At 42.1% G+C, this 22,461-nt stretch overlaps 1 protein-coding gene across 1 annotated transcript; it reads left to right on the top strand.

The window, feature by feature from the left end:
• Positions 1 to 15,919: 15,919 nt before the first annotated feature.
• Positions 15,920 to 17,861, top strand: LOC131418791 (antileukoproteinase-like). The gene is made up of 4 exons (XM_058563422.1): positions 15,920 to 16,004; positions 16,914 to 17,075; positions 17,500 to 17,649; positions 17,731 to 17,861. Exons 1-4 carry the CDS (start codon positions 15,920 to 15,922, stop codon positions 17,859 to 17,861), a joined length of 528 nt encoding a protein of 175 aa, XP_058419405.1.
• Positions 17,862 to 22,461: the final 4,600 nt, after the last annotated feature.

Raw genomic sequence — 22,461 nt, 5'->3', positions numbered from 1 at the left:
GTTGTCAAGCTTTTGGATTTTTGCCAGCCTCGTGGTAGAAAATGGTATCAGTATAATTTCAATGTGTAGTTTTCTTACATGAAAGGTTGATATTTATTTTTTCCTTATTTCAAGGTCACTTTAATTTTTTCCTATGAATTTTCTGTTCTCATGTTTTACCCACATTCCTCTTGGGTTTTTGATATTTTTCTTCTTGATTTTAAAAAGCTCTTTATATATCAGAGAGATTAGCTCTTTTTCTATGATGTACCTGAGAATATTTTCCTCAGTTTTTATTGTCTTTTAATTTTGACTATAGCATATTTTTTTTGGCCATACATTAAAAATTGTTATGGCTTTCCTAATATCATATATTACAAAGTAATATTTCCCCAGTGACTTGAAATGCCACATTTATCATACTTTATATTTCCATTTGTAGTTGAGTCTATTTTTGAACTTTCTATTTTGTTCCTTTAATTTGTCTGTCTATTCAGATATATTGTCTATTGTCTATTATCATATATATTCTCTGTCTATTCATACACTGCTTTAACTATAGGGGCATTAGATTATATGTTAACTTATGGGAAAGCTGATCCTTTTTGATGCTTTTCTTTTTTCAGGGGTTTCCTAGCTTTCTTGATTGTTTACTTTTCATATGAAGTTTAGAATCAATTTCTCGAAGCCCTGGGGAAAAAATTATTGGCACTTTTACTGAGATCATGTTGAATTAATTTGAAGAAATTTGACATTTTTATTAGGCCGTGATCGTTCCATCCAAAGACAAGGGATGTCTTCCCATTTAAGCATACTTTTGAGGCTTTCAGAAATGTTTTAAAATTTTGATAATTTCTTATGATGTTTATTTCTAGTGTTTGTTGGATTGTAAATGGGATGTTCTTGTACATTGTCTTCTAACTTCTTGTCTATATGTAAGAACATCAATGATTTTTGAATGCTAATATAGAATTCTCTATTATTTATTGATTTCATTGTTTATATTAGATTTAGCATGGAATCTTTTGGCTTTTATTGATACACTATCATGTCATCTGCAATGATAATTTTATTTCTTTATTGCTAATTTTTATGTGCCTAATTGTTAAAATCCTGCACAATACATTAGCTAATTCTTCCAATACAATATGAGATAGTAGTGAAGTTAGTGGACATCCCCACCTTCTTCTTAACCTTAATGGAAAAGCCTTTGTGTTTCTCCATTAAGAAGGTATTAGTCATTTTTTTAGTTTATCAAATGTGTATATGTTTTTAAAAAATAATAAATGTGTTTACTTTTTTGAAGGCTTTTTTCATCATCTATGAGAATGAATCCTATTATTTTTTTCTCCTTAGATATATTATATAATAAATTATACTAAGGATTTCCTAATACTTAACCATCTTGTATTCCTGAAAAAAAACCTCATTTGGTCATGATGCATTATTTTTTTTAACGTGCTATTTTATTCTGTTTACTGATATTTATTTTGAATTTTTGAATTCGTATTCATTAGTGCAATTGATTTGTAGTTTTCTCTTTTTACGTAATTTTTACCAGGTTTGGGTGTCCATTTTATACTTCCTTCATAAGAAGCCCTGGGGAAATTATTTTTTCTCTACTTCAGAATTGTTTAAGCAGCATTGGAGTTGTCTTTGAAGGCCTGTAGAGGAGGCGCTGTGGAACCATATGGGATAGTTTTTCAATAATCTCTGTTTCTTCTATAGAAATTGGTCTGTTTTCATTTTCTATGTCCATTGGAGTAAAATTTGGTAAATGACATTTTTCTAGGATATTATTTATTTCATCTAAAATTTTACATCTATTTGCATAATTCTGTGCAGATAAATTTCTCATGATTTTAGACATTTTTCCTGTTTGATAATTATTTTCCCTTATCATTTCTTATTTTGTGTGTTTGTGTTTTCTTACTTTTTTATTGATTAGCTAGCCATTTATTTATTTTTATAGGTTTTTTCTGAAGATAGCATTTTATTTATTAGTTCTACTATATTTTTGGGGTTTCTAACATATTATTTTCTGCTTTTATCTGTATTAATGCTTTTTATTCATTTCACTTTGCTTTTTTGTTTCTTTCAAGGTTTTGAGCTGGATGTTTAATTCATTTATTTGCACCTTTTCGATTTTTTTGCTACTCATTTTTAAAATATGAATTTTCCTCCGATTACTGCTTAACTCATATCACTTAGATTCTAATAGGTAGCATTTTCATTATCAGTAAATTTTAGAAATTATGCAATTTTAATTTGTATTTCCTCTTTGATCCAACAGTTGTTTTACAGAGAGTTTCTAAACTTCTAGGATGAAATTAAAAAAAACTTAATCTCTCATTACATTGCATTGCAACTAGAGAATATTATTGGTGTTGTTTCTACTTTATGAAATTTATTGGGGATTTCTTTGTGACCTAGTATATGGCAAATATTTATTAACATTCCACGTGCGCTTGAGAAGCAGGTATAGTTTCTGTTATCAGTGTTCAAAATTCAATGTGCATCTATAAGGTTACCTCATGAATTATGTGTCTTGGATCTTCTACAGCTTTGCTGTCTTGGTGTGAATGTATATTTGAGTTTCTATTTTCAGAGTGTTTCTACTCCTTGCATTTCTGATGGTTTCTGTTTTATTAAGGTGATTGTGCTATTTCTTGCATGGATATTAATAACTGATATATCTTCTTTGTTAATTGTGTCTGTTAGCACAATAAATTATCCTTTTTTATTTCAAATAATTCTTTTATTCCTGAATTCTACTCTGTCTGATATTTAGATGACAACATCTGCTTTTTTATTGTCTGCATCCATTTGTTCTATCTTCACCTATCTCTTTATTTGTAGGCTTTCTAAATCATTTTTTAAAAGATAATATCTCTTTTATACTATATGGAGTTAGGTTTTGTTTTGTGAGCCAATCTAAGAATGTTTTTCTAATGAGTGAGCTTGATCCATTTACATTTATTGTTATGACAAATATATTTGATCTTGGCTCTGTTATATTATTTATATTACATTTTCTTGTGTATATTATGTTATATTTATCATGTCTTCACTCTTGGTATGTTTTTGTGTTTGAGCATACATAGGTTGAGCAACCTATGATGAGAGTGGGTCACAAACTAGGGATTATGATTAATTCAATTCTTGGCACCCAAAGTTTAAAAAATTGAATGCGGATAGAGGAATAGGAATTTACTTTACCAATGGGAAGAAGATCAAACCTCACTATCTATAGAGGGAGACATCAATGGGAAGCAAGCCAATTCTTCCTATAGATTCTGAAAAGACTCAGGAATTAGGGGAACTTAAAACTGAGTCAGGTTAGTTTCAGGTAGGGAGTCAAATTGGATTTGATTGTCTGTATAAAAAGCAGTTAATGCTCTAGGCCATCACCCTCCCTGACCCTAGCTATCATTGCTGTGCCTCTAACACCTCTGCAGGAGACAGAAAAAGATCGCAAATTTTGAAAACTGACTTCTTATCCAGTTTTCCTATAGTGAAACTTACCATTTGATGAGCCCCTGCCCTGCACACAAAGCTTCCAATTAAAATTTTGATGTATGCTTGCAAATCATATATATGACAAGGGGTTAATTTCCAAAATATAGAAAGAACTCATACAACTCAACAAAAATATGAACAACCTGATCAAAAAATTGGCAGAGGATATGAACAGACACTTTTCCAAAGAAGATATACAGATGGGCAACAGGCTCCTGAAAAGATGCTCAACATCACTAATTATCAGGGAAATGCAAATCAAAACTGCAATAATATATCACCTCACACCTGTCAGAATGGCCATAATTAACAAGATAAGAAATAACAAGTCCTGGAGAGGATGTGGAGGGAAGGGAACACCCATACACTGCTGGTAAGATGCAAACTGGTGCAGCCACTGTGGAAAACAGTATGGAGATTTCTCAAAAAATTAAAAATAGAAATACCGTATGATCCAGCTATCCCACTGCTGGGTATTTATCCAAAGAACATGAAATCAACAATTCAAAGAGATTTACATATCCCTATGTTTGTTGCAGCCTTATTCACAATAACCAAGACGTGGAAGCAACCCAAGTGCTCATCAACGGATGCATGGATAAAGAAGATGTGGTATATGTATACAATGGAGTACCACTCAGCCATAAAAAAAAGACAAAATCATGCGATTTGCAACAACATGGATGGACCTTGAGGGTATTATGCTAAGCAAAATAAGTCAGACAGAGAAAGACAAATATCGTACGATTTCACTCATATGTGGAAGATAAACAAACACATAGATAAGGAGAACAGATTAGTGGTTACCAGAGGAGAAAGGGGTTGGGGGGAGGTGAAAGGGATAAAGAGGCACATATGTATGGTGATGGGTAAAAATTTCGTGGTGAATATGATTCAGTCTGTACAGAAACTGAAATATAATAAAGTACATCTGAAATTTGCACAATGTTATAAGCCAGTATTACATCAATAAAATAAAATAAAATAATTTTGGTGCATGCTGTTAAGTAGGGCAGATGCCGAAGTTCACCACACAATTGACAAAACTTCTAAAACAAAAGAGATGAGAACATATTGGGGAAAAAAAAGACTCAGAGGAAACAGAGATCATGTAGGGGACAGAAGAGACAAGATACTCCTGTAACATGAAATAAGACAGGATGATAGTTTTTTAAAAGGATAATCAAAACAGGAAAAATGATAGATGAAATTAAAAATTTTAAAAAATAGTGGGAAAATAAATATGAAGAAATCATTCAGTGACTAGAATCACAAGTTAACGAGATAGAAATAAGATGGAAAACAAGAAATTTATGGATTCAATCAATAAGATCAATATCTGGATAATAAAAAATTTTAGAAAGGGAACCAACAAAATGGTGGAGGTGACATTATTAAAGAAATAATGCAATAAAATATCCCAAAATTGAAATGCCTAGCGAGTGCCCAGCTCATGAATGTAAAAGCCATACTAAGGCTAATCACTGTGAAATAGAACATCAAGGACAAAGAGAAGATTCTATAAAGTTATGAGATAGATAGATAGACAAATGAGAGAGAGGGAGTGAATCATATCACATCCAAAGAATCAGGACTCAGAATGGCATTTGATTTCTCAGTGCACACATTAGAAATTAGAATAAAAGCAATATTCTCAAAATTTTAAATGAAATTATTTATAACTTATATTTGTATTCTAAGCCCAAATATCAACCAAGTGTGAAGGTAAAATATGGATGCTTTCAGAAAGACAAAGTCTCAAAATATTTACTTCCAATGCACCATTCCTCAGAAATCTACTAGAAAATATGTGCCACTAAAATGGAGGAAGTAACCAAGAAAAACGGAAACGTGAACTCCAGGAATAATACAAGAATGGAGCCAAGATAATAATTGCCAGGATCATGGCAAAGAAAATCCCCAAATACTGGTTGTGTAGCAGGTCTAGAGAACAACCAGTCCAGATTGGAGCAGAAGGATGGAGCACTCCAGGAGGGGTGTCTCATAGAAAAAAAATGGAAATGATTAATGGGCTGAATAATGGTGCCCACAGATGTTCACATCCTAATCCTCTGAACTTGTGAACGTTCCCTTATATGGCTAAAGGAACTTTGCACATGTGGTCAAGTTAAGGATATCGATATGGGGAGATTATCCTGTATTATCTGGATGGACCCTAAGTATAGTCACATGTATCCTTATAAGACAGGGGGCAGAGGGAGATTTGACAACAGGAGAGGAAGTAGGAGATGTGACAATGGAAGCAGGGGAGAAAAAGCTATGTGATGTGGGGCCATGAGCCAAGGAATGAGAATAGCCTCTAGAGGGTAGAAAAACCAAGGAAATGGGTTCTCCCCTAGAAGCTCCAGAAAGAGCATGGACCTGCTAACACTTTGATTTCAGCCCAGTGAAATTCATTTTGGACTTCTGGCCTTCAGAACTATAGGAAAATAAATTTGTGCCATTTTAAGCCGATAAGTTTGTGGCAGTTTGCTACAGCAGCAATAGGAAATGAATTCAATAGACTAACAGATGGTTTTGGCCACATAAAAATTTGGTACAGAGGAATTTTATAGAGCTGTTGGAGAGTTATAGAGGACTTAGCTAGAGTGGTTTTCTTTTTTTTTAAGGGGAAGAAAAATGAAATAATGAGGCAATTCAACAAAAATTGGAGGAAAAAACAAAAATTGTATAAAGAATGAAATGTAATCATGGTATATAGATTGACTCAGCAATGACAATTTTACTGAGTTGTAATAATGTTATCCTTGAAAATGGATTTTACCAAAATTGTGATATATTCATATTGGGAGGGTATAGAGTCCTATTAAAGAGTTAAAATCCTTATCAATAAGAGGGAGTGAGCAGATAATGTCTAAATTTGAAGAAGTAAAAGTTGGCAGTATATACATACAATTATGAAAGATGAAAGTAAATGCCAGAAAAAATAGCAAAAAGAGTTGAAAGCAGTTACTTGTGGGGAACCAGAAAGTCAGAGGGGTGGGGTTGGTGGGTTGGCACCCTCAGGAGAGAGGCCTAAATATACTGCTGGGTTTTTTAAAACTAAAAATACTGTTTTAATCTTAAAGCTGTGTACATGCATTGCTACATTAAGGAAAATAGAAAGCAATTTGAGCTACTTTAGACAGTATAGCTGCAATTTTGTAAATAACACACAGAACAAGAGCTGGGGTATACATCAGAATATTAATACTGAGTATCAGTTTGTGGTGAAACAGTTGGCAACTTTTGAGACAGAGTTAGCATAGAGACTCCACGTCTAAACCACTCCCCACTCCCACCTTATTCTCATAGTGTGCTTTGGAGAAATGCTTAGAACTGCACGTAGGCCAGGTAATCAGTAACCAGTAGAGAGAATGACTTGTTGACAGAAGCCTTAAGTCCTCTGCCCAAACTGTTCCTTCCCTCCCTGATATGAAAATAACTAATGTTTTCTTAGATTCCTCAGGAATGTCACATTCAGCAGATCCGAAACTTTTGTCTAGGGAGAGGCACCCAACAGTCTACAGTCATCCAACACCCGGAACTCCTGAGTGCCTTCCCCAACCCTGTTTGCCTTACATAAGCTGTTTCCAAATCAGTTCCCCTTGAAGATGGTTTTTTTAAGGATGATAGTCCACCATCTTCTGATTAGCTAGCTCATCACTTACATAAAATTTTCTCTCTCCACTGCCTTGCTTGTTGACGGATTGGCTTTTGTCTCACAGTGAGCAGATCAAGCCCTTGCTTGGTATCACTTTTATTTTCTCATTTAGATTTTTTTTCTGCAGGTTATAATCCCACAACGTTATTGCTGGCACCTTCACAAATCATTGTGATGGAGGGTTATGGTAGGGGAGCTGGCTGAGCCCTCCCGTTGTCCATCTGCTCCCCCAACCTCTACTCCAGATGTCCATATTTTCTGCTCCCATGCCCACATTCCAGGGTGACACCCCTGGGGACTGATTTCAGTTCTCATTTCAGCAGAAAAAAGAGCTTATCTCAGCCTTGTCACAACCTCCAAAATTCAAACCAGAAAGAGCCTGGATGAGGAAACCCTGGGTAGATGGGAATTAGGCTGTGTACTTTCTCCTGGATGGGAGGAGGTCTTGGGGTTGCATCTGTCACCCTCAATGATTGGGAAGACTTTTATTTATGACCCTCTGTTATTTTCAACTCTTTCCAAATCTCTTTCCAGCACTGTTCTCAGGGTTCTTTCCTGGAACCTGCATGTCAACCAGTGTCTTGACCTGAAGGAAGAGGATTCTCTACCTCTCCTATCTCTGAATAGACATAATTGCCTTTTTAAAAATATAGCATTTTTAAATAACATGAAATAAAATGGCAATACCTGGAAAAGGTCAAGTGGCCCCAGGGACAGCCGCAAGTTGGTGACATGAGAGTGTTGATGGGTCTGGGGTGAGGAAGGGACTTCAGCCAAGGCAAAGAGGGCATGTGCTGTGTCAGAGCAGAGAGAAGCAGAACCATGATGGGGCAAGAGGTGAATGGCACAGAACAGTATCAGTGCAGACACAATGGCCTGAGGCTCTGACTACAGCCCAACAGCACCCCATGGGGGTATGTGTATAGAGCCCCTATTGCAATAAAAATAATGGCTACTATTTACTGAAGGCTTCCTACGTGCCTGTGCTTGTGTTTTTTCCTGTCTGAATTCCTCACTACACTCTGTGAGTGAGAAAGTTAAATCCTCACTGCAGACAGGAGGAGATTGCGCCTCAGAAAGGCTAAGTGGTTTTTCCAACGTCGCTGAGATGGTTAGTTGCAGAACTGGGATTTTCAAGAAGGTGCACCAGCTTCATGGGCACAGGAACCTGTACAGTCACACAGGTCTAATGCTCTGCGGTCGCCATCTCGAAGTCTTTAATGATTTTTGAACAAGGGGCCTTGCACTGCGTCCCACATATTATGTAGCTGGTCCTGCCTGGCTAGCAGTCTTCAATAATACTAATCTCTAGGCTTTGTTTCCTCCTTCTACCCAAACCTAACCTGGTGTACATGCCTTCTGCTTAGAGGAGCTGCCCAAAGTCTGCTGGTTGATTACGGAAACCTTTATAATAGAAGTTCACACGGAGGCATTACTGTGAGATAATTGATTACTTCTTTGTAGGCATTTGAATGTCCCCAATACCTCAGCCCTGCTGGTATTCTGCAGTTGGTGATTGCCTCTAGGGGAGGGAAGACAAAAATGAATGTGGTGATGTCAAAGGAGACCTATATTTTGTTTTTAGTGGTTTATTATTTTTTTAAATATAGTTCTGATTTCAGAGTTACAAGTGAAACCTTTCTGCCCTCTTCTCTCTAAAATCACTTACAATGACATAAAGGACAAAAACCAGATACCCACTGTGGAGGATTTCTTCTAAAGGAAGATAGAAATCACCTGCATCCATTAACCACAATACACGAAGATGGAAAGGAATGGTAAATAATTCACAAAGGGGAGAAAATCAAACCTAATGATTGAGATACACTGATGAAAAACAAACCAATACTCCCTGCAGAATCAGGAATGTTCGGAATTGGGGAAATCAGGAACTTAATAAGGATGGTTTTAGGGCCAAGGTGGCCATATCTAGTGAGTAAAAATATAGGATGACCAATGAAATTTGAATTTCAATTAATCAGATAAACTGTGTTTAGATTAAAAAAATGAATAATTTTCTTTTAGTATTTGGGACATACTTATACTAAAAAATTATTTGGTGGTTTATCTGAAATTCAAATCTAACTGAGTGTCCTGTGTTTTATCTGGCTACAGTACTTAGAACAGTATTTGAATGTCTATAAGGAGTAAGTAGACCCAAAGGTTCTGCTCTGATAGGCCTCAGGCTGTTGACTGGGGCAGAAGATAATATCAGGGCTATGGGTGCCTACCTTAGTCTCCCACATATTCCAGGGCAGCCAGGAGGAGCCAAGACATTTCCAGCGGTGCCACATCCACTAGTGAAGGTATAGGTGGCAAGGCCTGGCAGTGGCCCTCAGAGTCGCATAGATTCTACCATGAAGTCCTATGACTTCCTCTTCATTATGGTCCTTCTCATCCTTGGAACTTTGATGTCCTGGTTCTGGGCTGTGGAAGGTGGTGATATTTTCCCTGGTGGGTTTTAGTCACTGGATTCAAGCTCCACCCACAGTCAAGGATTTGTGGGGGTTCCTTCCCAGCACGAGGGTAACCTAGTCCTCTGTCCCAAGCCCCAGGCCAGAGCCTTCCTTCCAGTGGGCGTCCCAGTCATTGGGGGTGGGAGGGAAAGGGTCTTTGGCCAACAGGGTCTGAGTTCTTTGTGAGGCCTTCATCTGAAGTGTGCCTGGACTCCCAGAACTTCTCTTCCTAAACAGTTCTGTATCGCAATCTCTCTGTTACTCTCACCTCCCTTCATCTTGCTCTTTATACTTCCTTCACTGTCTTACTCTTCACCTTTCTCTCTTTGTTTCTGTCTCTGTTTGGATTCCTTTTAATCAAATTCATCTTCTTTGTCTCTTACTCTCTCTGTGTGTCCCTTACTCTCTCTTCTCTGTCTGCCTGTCTTTGTCTCTGTCTCAGTCTCCATCCTGATGGTTCCATCTGTTTGTCTCTAATCGCCCCTTCCCCATTTCTGTCACTCTTTGTCTCTGTGTGTCTGTCTTTCCCTGAGACAGAAGTACCTGATCATGAGCCCTACACATGCCCTCCTGAGCCAGTGACTTTTTCCTGACGGGATGACGGGGTAACCTGACTCCTCTCCCCTCTATGCCCCATTGTGACTGCTCCCCCACAGCCTCTCTACATGGGATTCTTTCACCTTCTGAGAAAGTGTCTCCTTATTGAGTTGGGGAACCTGGCCTTGTCTCATGGCAGGTGAGAAGGACGAGAAAACTGGATCCTTTCCCGCTCAAAACCGCTCTCCCACACTAGCTGGTTCAGCCCCCATGATGCCATATGACGGGCAGGGCCCAGGGAGAAGAGACACTGCCCTGGCCTCTGTTGCGTCACATGCAGACACTCGGTAGACTTCTCAGACTCCAGAGAGAACGCCCTGCCCAGAAAGAGTGGTTCCTGCTGGATCAGCAGTGTCCATTGGTCAGTTGGTGACCCTGTCGGTCTGTCCTTTAGTGCCCTTCAGTGCCACATGCCACCAGCTACAGCCACTACTTGAAAGGACACTGGTGAGAAAGAATAAGATGCCCCTTCAGGACATGTGTGAATAACTGAGATGTGGGAGGGGTCAATTTCTGTGGTAAAGCACAGAGCCAGGGTGGGATCTTGCAGCATGAGGGTGACATCCAGGACTTCCTATAACCCGCACATCCGCCTTGTCCAGTTGAGGTGAAGTCTGGGAAATGTCCGGGAGTGTCTGGCAAGGGCAGGAGACTCTACCCCCTGCACCAATGTGAGAAAGACAGCTAGTGCCAGGGTGACCTCAAGGGCTGTGAGGGCAGGTGCGGGAACATGTTTGTTCCCTCAGGAAAGCTAAGCAGGAGGTCCAGGCTCAGATCAACGTCCCCAATCTATCTTCTACTTGGTCCAGACCCATGCGAAGGGGCTCTCTGCCCTGCTACCTCTGCCACGCTTCCCTGCCCTTCGGTCTCATCCCCCGCTCCCAGTCCTCCAGCAAAGAGCCCCACAGAGTCACTAGCTTAGTGGGGGTTCTGCTAGAAACAGACTTGAGTCAAGGGCTTGAGTGCTCCCAGGAGAAACTGACAAGGGAATGAGAGAAAGAAGCCAAGCAATGGTGCATATCTAAGCCTGATCCCACAGGGATCTTTGGAGCATAAAACAGGGATTTTGTACTCCCACACTTGTCAGCCATTGTAAGAGCTGAAGGGAGGGGACATAGACTCCCAGGCACTTCTAGTTCTCCGTCTGGACAAGGACATGCCTCTGAAGAAAGTCTCAGGGTGAGCCCTCAGCAGCAAAACAATAATCCGGATCATGGCCATACAGAGACAATCAAAGGTATTGAAGGAACCTGGGCATGGCACCCACCGTGTTCGATGCAGTCAGTCACTGGGGCAATGTTTCCATCTCAGACATCTTTGGTGTGGGCCCTGGAAGAGAGAGCAGCTTTGAGTGGGTCAGGAGGTAGCTTCCAGACTATAACCTGCAGCCCTGCCCTGTCTAGTTAAGGAGAAGATTGGAAGAACTCTGGTGGTACAAAGCAACTGAGGAAGGTCCTCCTACAGAGATGAATGTGTCAATGACAACCAGTGCAGGGGCATTTTCAAGTGTTGCAAGATCCTGTGTAGGAGAAAATGTATTTACCCCATAGAAGGTAAGGAGGAAGTCTGAGCTCAGATGGAAGTCCTTCAATCCAGTTGGTCTCAATATCCTGGTACCCCAGACCCACGGGGAGGGGCTGCCTACCTTGTTTCTCTGGCAGAGCCTCTGTGAGGCCTCCCTGCATTTAACACCACCCTTGCCCCAGGCAAGGATTCTCAAAGGGTTACCTGGGATGGTGCTTTCTCCCAGACCCCTCCCAAGGCCCTGGAAGGGAGGTTGCCATGGAGTGGAACAGGAGCAAGCAGCTGTGGTCCCGGGCGCAGGAGCCTCGAGTTGGAATAAAAACTGCTTCTGACTCACACTGTGACTATGAAGGATGACTGTATCTCTGAACCTCAGTTTTCTCATCCGTAAAATGGACATAATCACATGATCAGGACCACATCCTACACAGAGCTTAGTCATCCATAAAGCACTGTGGGCATTGAGGGCTCTTCACTGATTCCTCCTCTGGGTCCTAGGAGATGTTCAGATTAAAGCCCAGCAGGACCACCAGAGTTGAGGGCCTCTCTAGAATCATCCAGCCAGTGTCCTGATTTTATTGATGGACTACTGAGTCAGTAAACAGCTAGGACTGACCCCAAGACCAGTGATTCTTCAATTTTGCCACCTCATGCTCCTTCTTTCTTGTCCCAAGTGGCCTTGGAAATTGTTGGCCAGAGGTCCCCCTTGAGGTGGAGAATCTGGATATGAGGTGGCTGCCCCATGGGTGGAAGCTCTGACCTACTGTTCTTTCTGCAGATGGGTTATTGCCAGTGCGATGAAGCCGAGGACTCCTGGTGTGAGTGATTGGGGGAGCGCATTCCCCACATGAGTCGGGAATATCAGGCAGTCCAAGCTGAAGCCTTGGTGCTGCCATGAATACTCGCTTTGTGCCTGGTCCTTTGTGTATCCCTGGCACCCAGAAGAGGGTTGGGCATGGAAAATGTGTTTTGATCAGAGAACGAATAAAAGCACATGCTTCTGTCTACATACCCAGAATCTGTGGTTCATGGAGTCTGGCCTGGTGTCTGGGAGTGGATGGGGAGCATGGAGACTCCATCCTACAGCATGAATCCTCACACCCGTGGACATGTTTTTTTCCCTAAGCTGTAGACCTAGAACTCAAATTGCTTCTAGGTTTTTGCTTTGGGCAAGTCTAAATTGTTCTTGTAGAAAAAACCAAGTAACTCTGCCGAGTGGATGGACCAATTTACCCTCCTACCAGATTATGCGAGTCTCTGTTCTCCCATAACTTAATCAATAATGTATTGTCAGACTTTAAAATTGTTGTCAATCCGGTTCATGAAAACTGATGTCTTATTTCAGTTCGTATGCATGATTATTTAGGAGGCCAAATACGTATTCAAGCATGCAAATAATCATGATATGACTAATGTTCATGAACTTAGTGTTGCATTAACAAACAATTACAAAGTCTCAGTGGCATAGCCTTGCACAAGTTTATTTCCACAGACTCAACAGAATTGTGGGAATGTCTGAGAGGGCATTCAAACCTCATATAAACTTCAAAAGATCCATCTAGAAGGAGCTGGGGAGGGGAAACCTCAGCAGGTAGGAAAAACAGACTCAAAAAGCTACATACTGCTTGTTTCCATTTATACGACACCCTCAAAAGGCAAAGCTATAGGGACAGAAAACACATCAGAGGTTGCCAAGAGCAGGGTGGAGGAAGGAACTGACTCCCAAGGGTGCAAGAGAATTTTGAGGGCAGATGGAGCTGTTCTTTACCTCAATTGTGACGGTGGTTACGTGGCTGTATGCCTTTGTCAAAACTCATAGACCTGTACACTAAATTGGGTGAATTTTACAACAATAAACAAGATAGACACGTCCCTCCTCTTTTAGGACCTTATATTCTCATGGAGAAGCATCCCCGTAAACTGGCTCTGACAATCCTCAGTGATAATCATTAAGAAAGTGGCAGGGGCCGGCCCGGTGGCGCAAGCGGTTAAGTGCGCGCGCTCCGCCGCGGCGGCCCGGGGTTCGCTGGTTCGGATCCCGGGCGCGCACCGACGCACTGCTTGGTAAGCCATGCTGTGGCGGCGTCCCATATAAAGTGGAGGAAGATGGGCACAGATGTTAGCCCAGGGCCGTCTTCCTCAGCAAAAAAAAAGAGGAGGATTGGCGGATGTTAGCTCAGGGCTGATCTCCTCACAAAAAAAAAAAAAAAAAAAAAAAAAAAAAAAAGAAAGTGGCAAGTGCAGGGCAAGACGGGGAACAGAGGAGCGGCTCCCAGCTCAGAGAGAGAGAGCGTTTCTTACTCACAAAGGAACCCCATGGCGAGAAGAATAGTGCTTAGTCCTTTTCCTGGGTGATTGTACATCTTCGTGGTGAGTTTTGTGAGATAATAGGCCCTCTTTTTTACATATTTTTTGTATTTTTATCAGTTATACATGCAGATGGATTAAAGAGTCACATCATTTTACAAAGGTTTTTGTGAAAAACAGCAGTTGTTTACCACTCTCCCCGGAGGAAACCACTTGTAGTTGATCATATTGGCACTTATCTCCTGTCTCTAAGAAACATTCATGTAATGTCACATCTTGACTTTCCAGTTTTAGATATAATCTATTGACTTCTCATGATTGAAAATGAGATTTTCCTCCACCTCTTTGCTCCCTACCCCTCTAGAATAAAGGCTCACCCTTCCACTACTCACCCCCCCACCTCCATTAAAGTTATATGATCATTTTGATTAGATCAGCACTATTGTTTGCATCATTATGACTATGGAAACACTGTCACAGCTGAGCTATGTAGTAAACTACACCACTATTCCCTTCTGGCACAACTTTTTTTGTTTTCTCTGAAATGACAAATTGTCTAATTTTGCATTTGCTTGCTTCTCTAGGTACATAGCACCTATTCAACCACAAACTCTTCACCACTTGCCAAAACTTTCTCTCCATATATTCATATGCACCAGATGTTCTGTTAATTTCACCTTCCAGAAGATGAATTTCCTGGAGCCCTCTGACCCCCTCCAATCTGGGCTGATGGCCCTGTATTTCTGGTACTCAGCTGTCGCTCTGGGATCTCCTGTCCCCATCATCACGGAGGCTCCCTTCTTTTCTCTCCTACGTTCTGTTTTCTGTACCCTATGCATTTTTTCCCTTGGTTTCACCTTAAAAGGCTTTCTTTTGATGTTTAGAATTGTTCCACGCAAACTTCTTGCCACAGAGTCAATGCTCAGTAAATGAGAGCCTTCATTATAATCATGAAAGAACAATGGGGGTCATTTTGGGGTGTGGGAGAATTTTTTGAGCATGTTAAATGGCACACCTTTCCTAACTGGCTGTTAAACTGACAGCTGAGAAGAGCTCTCTTGGTTTATCTCAGGAAAAGTGGCTTAAATGTGATTCGCTTCACATCAACTTCACTTCGGATCACAGTGTGAAGGGGTAGCGTGCTAACCCTTTTCAACTTCCTTCTGCCTTGTTGACCTGAAATTTTTCTTGGTGACCTAGTCAGTTATTATTATGCCCACTTCACAGCTGGGAAGGGTGAGGCCTGAAGTGGTTTGGATTGCTGGCCCCTCTTCACCTGTTCTTCAACAAGGGTTCTTTGAGAAACCTGTGTGGCTGGCAGAGTGCCTGAAACTGCAGGTATTACATCGAAACAAGTCAGGAGAGAGCAAGCGAATGTGTCACCTGATGTCTGAGGAAAGGCGTGACCCTGAGTAGCTCTGCAGCGAGTATGGCAATCCCCAAAAGTGCAGGACTGTGAGACAGTCAGGGCACGCTGAGAGGCCACAGCTCTGAAGTCGTTCCAGGTTTATCAGAAGCTCCTCTGTCACATCCTTCTGGTCTGCCCTCTACTCTCCCCTCATTACCCCTCCCCTAACCCACCCCAAATGCAGGTGGTTCAGGGTCACCTAAGGTGTTCCTGAATGGCCTCCTGACCAGCCTGGTGACACCTCCCCTCCAAGTTGTACAGTCCCCTTCCTAGTCTCAGGCTCTTGCCTGGGGCAGAAAAGAGCCATCATCACTCCGGGTGGCAGCGTCACTGTCTTCACCTGGATTTCCTGCTTGTGAAATAGCAGCTGGGAGGACTCAAGGCAATTCTGATGGGACCACACCCACAGGGGAGGTATAAGGGAGGAGGCCGGCACGGGCCACCACAGCCCCACCAGCCCTCACCATGAAGCCCAACAGTCTCAGCGCCTTCGTGGTTCTCCTTGCCCTCGGAATCCTGACGTCTGGGGCTGTGGAAGGTGCTAGCAAAGGTGAGTCAGAGGCTCTCAGGCCACATCCAGGTGCCAGGGTCAGTGATGGCTCAACAAGAGGATGGCCTCTTCCTTTTAGCCTGGGGGCTGACCTTGAAGCCACCTTTCCAAGGTCTGGCCCATGGCCTCTAATTGCAAGCATCTCTCTGAGGACTTCAACTAAGAGAGTTTCTGAGCATCCAGAAATCCACCTTTCCCCAAATGGACCTGTTTACCCCAGCCGCTGTGTTTCTTATTTTTCTTCCTCTACAGCTCTTTCTCTACTGGTTGATATTTTGCTCTGCGGCATTATTTTGGTCTCTATCTGTTTCCTTTTCCAAAGTGTTCCGTTTCTCTTACCATCTTTTTTTTTAATGGTTACTCCTCCTTTCTCTATTTACTTATCACTTGATCTTCTCTTTCGTTCAATCTCTGATGAGTTGCCTCTCCTGCTGTCACTGCCTCCCTCCCAGCCAGGGTGTGTCTCTCCCTCTCCCTGGGTCAGGAACACTAACCTTGAGCTCTATCCAGCCGTGTACTGGAGCTGGCTTATACTGGCTTGCAACGGCTGATGGTTAAATATCCAAGACTTTTGCAAGCTAGTTGATGTCACATTGGCAGCTTGAAATCAGCCATGGTGGGAGTATTTACACCATGGAAATTGGAAATGCTGCAAAGGTTCCCTCAAAACATTAACCGGCACACCACCATCTATATCTTCTTTCCTGCGCCATTGACTCCCTCTTGGTTGAGGATTGGCAGTGCCCCACACCTGCCTTGACACTGCAACCCTAACTGCTCCTTTTATTCCTTTGGGATCAGCCACCTGGGTTAGGTTTTCTCTCCTCTCCTGAGAAGTGGTTCCTTGTCCAAGATTACGGTTCTGACTTGGAATCAGCTCCTTCTTCCTCCTTTGTTCTTATCCTTCAGAAAAAGCTAAGCACGGAGTCTGCCCCTTCGTTCCGCCTGTGATGTGCTTTGTCTATGAACCCCCTCAATGCCACAATGACTGGCAGTGTCCAAAGAAGCAGAAATGCTGTCGTGGCCATTGTGGCATAAAATGCCTGGATCCTGAAGACCCATCAAAGCCAGGTGAGGCAGTAGAGTCCTGGAAAAGGGGACCAGGGAGACTTGAGCTTGAGGACATGCATCTTGGAGAAGTGGAGGGGGCTCTTCTGAACTGGGCTGGAGGGTGGGGCGGAGCCTGGTCACCTCTACTCCCAGCTCTGTATTCTCAGGTCGTCGGTCAGTCAGTTAGTGAGCTAGTCAGCCAGCCAGTCCATCAGTTAGCCACTCAGTCAGTCAGTCAAGGAGTCAGTCTGTCTGTCAGACACTTACAACACTGGTCGAGGCCCCCTTGGTGGGAAGGAGTCTCCCTCAGGACATGCACTGGCCTCAGTTTGAATACTGAGGTGGAGGGGGGGACTGATTTCCACGCACAGGGTAGAGATGGGGATGTGAGTTGGGGTGATGTCTAGGGGGTCAAGCCTCTGAGCTGTGGATTTGTTCTCACCAGTTAAGGTAAACCCTGGGAAGTGTCCAGTGGTCACTGGCCAGTGTAAGAGGCCCAACCCCACAGACTACTGCCTGAATGACAGCCACTGCATGTTGGGTGACAAGTGCTGCAAGGGGGTGTGTGGGAAATCATGTGTCAAGCCAGTGAAAGGTAAGGAGAAGATCTGGCACACATCCACATCCCCCCGTATCCCTGTACAGCCTCACCCTCCTGGTGCCTTTCCATGTGAAGGAGGATGTTTGGCATCTCCCTGTGCCCCCTTCCCCCGCCCCAAGAAGATCCTCTGCCTTCAACACCATTCTCTAGAGAAGAACCCCCAGTTCTCTAGACAAGAATTCACCAGGGTCACCTGCGACTGGTAGTGCTGGGTCCTGGGAGGGAAAGATTCTTAGAATAAGTCAGGAGGAAGGAGCCATGATACAAATGGCAAGAGTTCTGTCTTTTATTATCATCTCTGCCTCTGACTGACTGTGTGACAACTGGCTGTATCTTTCTTAGCCTCAGTTTCCCCATCTGTAAAATGGACACTATTATATCCACTGAGACGCTAAACATAAAAGTGCTTTTCAAGACTTGAAGTGCTGTGTGCATTGAGAGAGTGTTGCTACGGTTATAGTCTCGATTGGCTGGGTTATCTGGAACCACAGGAAACCCCAGGAGGCTGCACAGACGTAAAGGCCTTTCAGCCAGTGAAAAGCCTGGATTTGTTCTTGATTCCTAAATCAAAGACCAGTGCTGTTTCAACTCTTCCAGCTCCAGGCTCTCTCACTACTTATCCCATGGGACTTGGGGCCTGGTGGCAGAGGACCCTCTTGGTGGGAAGGATGTAAGGGTCACTTGGATTGTTCCTGTGCTGAAGCTCTGTTTTATGTTCTTTCCACAGATATACTCTTGCCAGTTCAAAACGATTAGGGCTTCCCGGCATGTGTGGTCTGGGGATTCCTTTTTCCCCCAAGCCTGGAAAAAATGAGAGTACCTTGGTGAAGATGTGGCTTCGTGATCAATAGCTCCCTGGGGGCTAAGTTTTGGCCTGTTTTATCTTTGTATCCCCAGCATCCAACATGGGCTTGACACACAACAGGAAATGTCTTTTGATTTGTGAATAAATGAATGTGCAAAGTTTTCTCTGCATATCAGTCTTCCTTGACTCAATGATTCTGGTCTAGGATATGAGGGGTGAGATGAAGAATGAAATGTTTGCATGTGTAAGGTTTTTACCACAACCTATGAAGTAGAAAGAAGAGAGTGTTTCGGAGCCAAACACATACAGGTTTAAATCCTTAATCTGTAGATTACTGGCTCTGTAATTTTGGGCAAATGACTTTGTCCCACTGAGCCTCAGTTTCATCATCTGTAACATGGGAATAATAATGGCAATATCAATTCCATAAAGTTATGAGGATTGGAGGTGATAACATGTGAAATGAATAGCCCAGTAGGTGTTCAATAAATGCTAGACATATCTCAGGGTAAAAAGGCTTTCTTAAGCAAGGCACAAAGAGTTAAGAAAATGACTGATAAATCCGACTACATCAACATCAAGAACGACAGACACAAAAGAGTTGAAAGATAAATGATAGCTTTGAAGTAAATATTTGGAATAATTATAACAGACAAAGAAATAAAATGAAAAATATGTGAAGAATTTCTAAAAATCAGTAATCAAGCTCTTAGGAAAATGGACTACAAATAGATGGGCAATCAAAGAAGAGGTATTGTTATAACTGATGGCCAATATAGACAGAGCTTCAGCCTCACTGGTTATCAGAAACAAGCCAGTTAAAACAACCAGAGACACTGTTTTTCATCCATCAGAATGGCAAGAATTAAATGTCTACAATATAAACTCTCAGAGACTCTAATAGTTTGCTGATGGAAGTGTAAATTGGTACAGCCACTTAGAAGGGTGATTTGGTTACGCCTAATAAAACTGAAAATGCACATAAGCTATCATTTAGCAATTTCCATTTCAGATACATAGGCAAGACAAAACATTTGCCAATGGGAACCAGAATACATGTATTAGGATGTTTATTATAAGATTGTTCCAAAGAGTCAGAAATCGAAATCAACCTAAGTGGCCCTCAGTTGTGTAACAGTTAAATTTTCATACTTTGATATGCTATAAAGAAATTAAAATAAAGTTATATGAATCAACATGAAGACTCATCATGAAAAAGCTTGTTGGGAAAATCAAATTGCTTATATAAATATGTAAGTTGAAGTATTCATATATATTTAAAAATCACACATATAATAGCAAGCTGTTTATAGGTATATACAAAAGGATACACACCAAATGCAGGACGATGGCTTCCTCCAGGGAAGAGGAATTGAAAATGGGACCGGTAGTTTTGGCCAAGGAGACTAATGGTCTGTCTTCAAGATTTATTACTTGAAAACAAAATAGATGTAAAATACCCCTACTCCAGGTACTTCTAGTATCAAATGTCAGGGTAAAACAAATCTTTCTGCTCTTTTCTTCTTCCAAAAGCCACATCCAACAACATGGAGAGCAAGAAACAGAAACTCAAAACCATCTTGGATGAAACTAGAAATCATCTGTACCCAGTGGCTGCAATATAGAACCGGAAATCAAAATTTCAAACTGGAGAAACGTTGTAGCTAGTGGTTTGCAGCAGGAGATATTTATGAGAAGCCCTGTAGAATTTTGGAAAGTCTCAGAAATACAGAGCGGGAAAGAAAGGGAGATTGCATCAAGGGGGATGATGTTTTAATATCTGCAGGAATTGCAGTTAGAGTCTTAGTTCTACTCCCATATCTTGGGCATCTTGTAAAGATATTGGAGGCTTTGGTCTCTGCAGAAATTGAAGGATAGGAACCCTGGGCTCAGCCATCCCTAGCACAGAGAAGGAACTGAGACATGGTACCAAAAACAGAAAGAAGTGAAAAGCTGGTTGTGAATAATGAGGTCCCCAGGCACCTCACCTTCACTCCTAACCTAACTGAGTTTCCACAGCCAGGTTTAAAGCCATCAGGCAGAGAACTAGAGGATTCTTACCTGGAAAAACTGAACTACTCCAGAGAAAAGATCTGTATATGAACACATCTATCTATAGGAAACCTGTAGATGGAGATATCCAATTAAAAGCTGAGCATTCACCTGTAGTAGTTAGTAGGACTACTCACAAATATTTCAATTTTCTTCCTTCCTCTGCCTCTGTGAACTCAGGCATGGTCAGATGACTTGCTTTGGCCAATTAAAAGTGAAGGAAAGTGATGTGTTTTGCTTCCTGGCAGAAACTTTAATAGTTAATGTCCACTTAGCATAGGTAAAAGAGTGTAGATGGCATCTACAGCTCTGCATGGAGGATGGGGACAAAATACCACTTCGAATAAAGCATTGCCTGCCTATGGGGAGGGGGTGGATTGAGTACCTCTGACCTAAAGTCTGCTTAACTTAATCCCAAGACAACTTACTAATGACGTAGGAGCACTATCTCCAGCCCGCCTGGAGGTCCTGGAGCAGGGTATCAAGATGCCTGAGCCAGCTGTCTTTTCCCTCATCCCGGCCTGTGAGACAGTCTCCCAGGAAGACGCTTGTTCCTGCTGATTTCCTTCCCTGTGATATCTCCTCACTCCTTCACTCTGACTGGGAAAATTTACTCCTTCAACAAGAAGTCTGAGTCCCAAGAATTTTTGAAATCTAAAAATCAGTGAGGATAAGGAGACCAGGGCTCAAGTTTTGGTTCTGCTGTTACTAGTGAATGACCTTGGCCAAGCCACCTACCCTCTCTGAGTCTCGGTTCCCTTCCATGTTAAATACAGATGTGAAATAAAAATAGGAATTCGTATTTAATGTGATCGTTTTCATTAGACTACCCTAGGAAACCAGACTAGCCCCTCCCAGCCCTTGACCTTAAAGTGCCCACCTATAGGGGGAGTGAAATCATACACTTGTGGAGGTCTCTATGGAAAAAGAGTTCCGGGTGTCTGAAGAGCTCACATCCTTTTATTTGATGTTTGTTCATTATCCCCAGTGAAGGAACGGACTTGGATGTCTATAGCTGACTGCAGCAAGGTGAACATAGAACCCAAGCTGAGCTAATTGGATTCTCTCTGATGAATTTTGTCCCTAGTGCTGGAAAATGATCTAGATTCAAGAAACCATTGAGGGACCAGGAACATGGTTAAGAAAGCACACATCTGGCCAACAGAGAAAAAGAATAAAGTGAGCTTGAAGCAGAGAGGAGAGACTCTGCAGTGAGAGAGAGTTGGAGCTAAAGATAACCAGCCCTAGCGTTCACCAATAGCCACGATCTCCGCTAGACTGAATTTTCCATCTTCCTTTTCAGTCGAGTGTAGCCGTGTGACTGAGTTTGGCCAATGAAATGTGATCTGAAGTGACGGGTTCCAATTCTGGAACTGGCCCATCAAACCTCTCTCTCACCACCACCGCAGCATGGAGAGAACTTCAAGGGCCTAGAGGAAGGTGTAGATGGAAGGTGCCTGGGATCCTGAGATTCTGTCTGGATTGTAGCCTCTCCTCCCCACTTGCTTGGGACTATGACATGAGCAAGAAATAAATGCATATTGTGTTAAGCCACTGAGATCTGGAATTTGTGTATTGAACGATTAATACAGTTCCTGACCACTGTTTGGGGTCCAGTTTCAGTCCACTGCATGGCCTCGCTTTATTTCCTGCCCTTGAGTTCTGTATGATGCCTCATCTCATCATGGATCCCATATGGAAGGATTTGTTTCTAGTACATCTTTGGGTGGGGTTAGGTGTGGGAAGTGAAATGAGCAGAATCAGAAACCTCAATTTGACTGTCTCTGGCTGGATTGTCAACTACAGATGAGAAACTGTCCTGAAGAAAGTTTATCATGATGGACTCTGACTAGGGTTAAGACCCTAGGGTTTCCATCTATAGCCATATGGAGCTTCCGGGCGAGTCAGGTGTTCACCTCCTTGCTCACTTAGACTGCTGTCCTCCCCTA

The sequence above is a fragment of the Diceros bicornis genome, chromosome 19 (assembly GCF_020826845.1).
Source record: "Diceros bicornis minor isolate mBicDic1 chromosome 19, mDicBic1.mat.cur, whole genome shotgun sequence".
Classification (NCBI taxonomy): Eukaryota; Metazoa; Chordata; class Mammalia; order Perissodactyla; family Rhinocerotidae; genus Diceros; species Diceros bicornis.
Note: the sequence above shows the minus strand (reverse complement) of the source record. Positions and strands in the feature narration are given on the sequence as shown.

Excerpts from the sequence above, each read along its gene's own strand:
- LOC131418791 (XM_058563422.1), top strand. The coding sequence starts at position 15,920 with ATGAAGCCCAACAGTCTCAGCGCCTTCGTGGTTCTCCTTGCCCTCGGA. Across the intron at positions 17,076-17,499 it reads TGAAGACCCATCAAAGCCAG|TTAAGGTAAACCCTGGGAAG; the intron begins GTGAGGCAGTAG and ends TGTTCTCACCAG. Across the intron at positions 17,650-17,730 it reads ATGTGTCAAGCCAGTGAAAG|GAGGATGTTTGGCATCTCCC; the intron begins GTAAGGAGAAGA and ends TTCCATGTGAAG.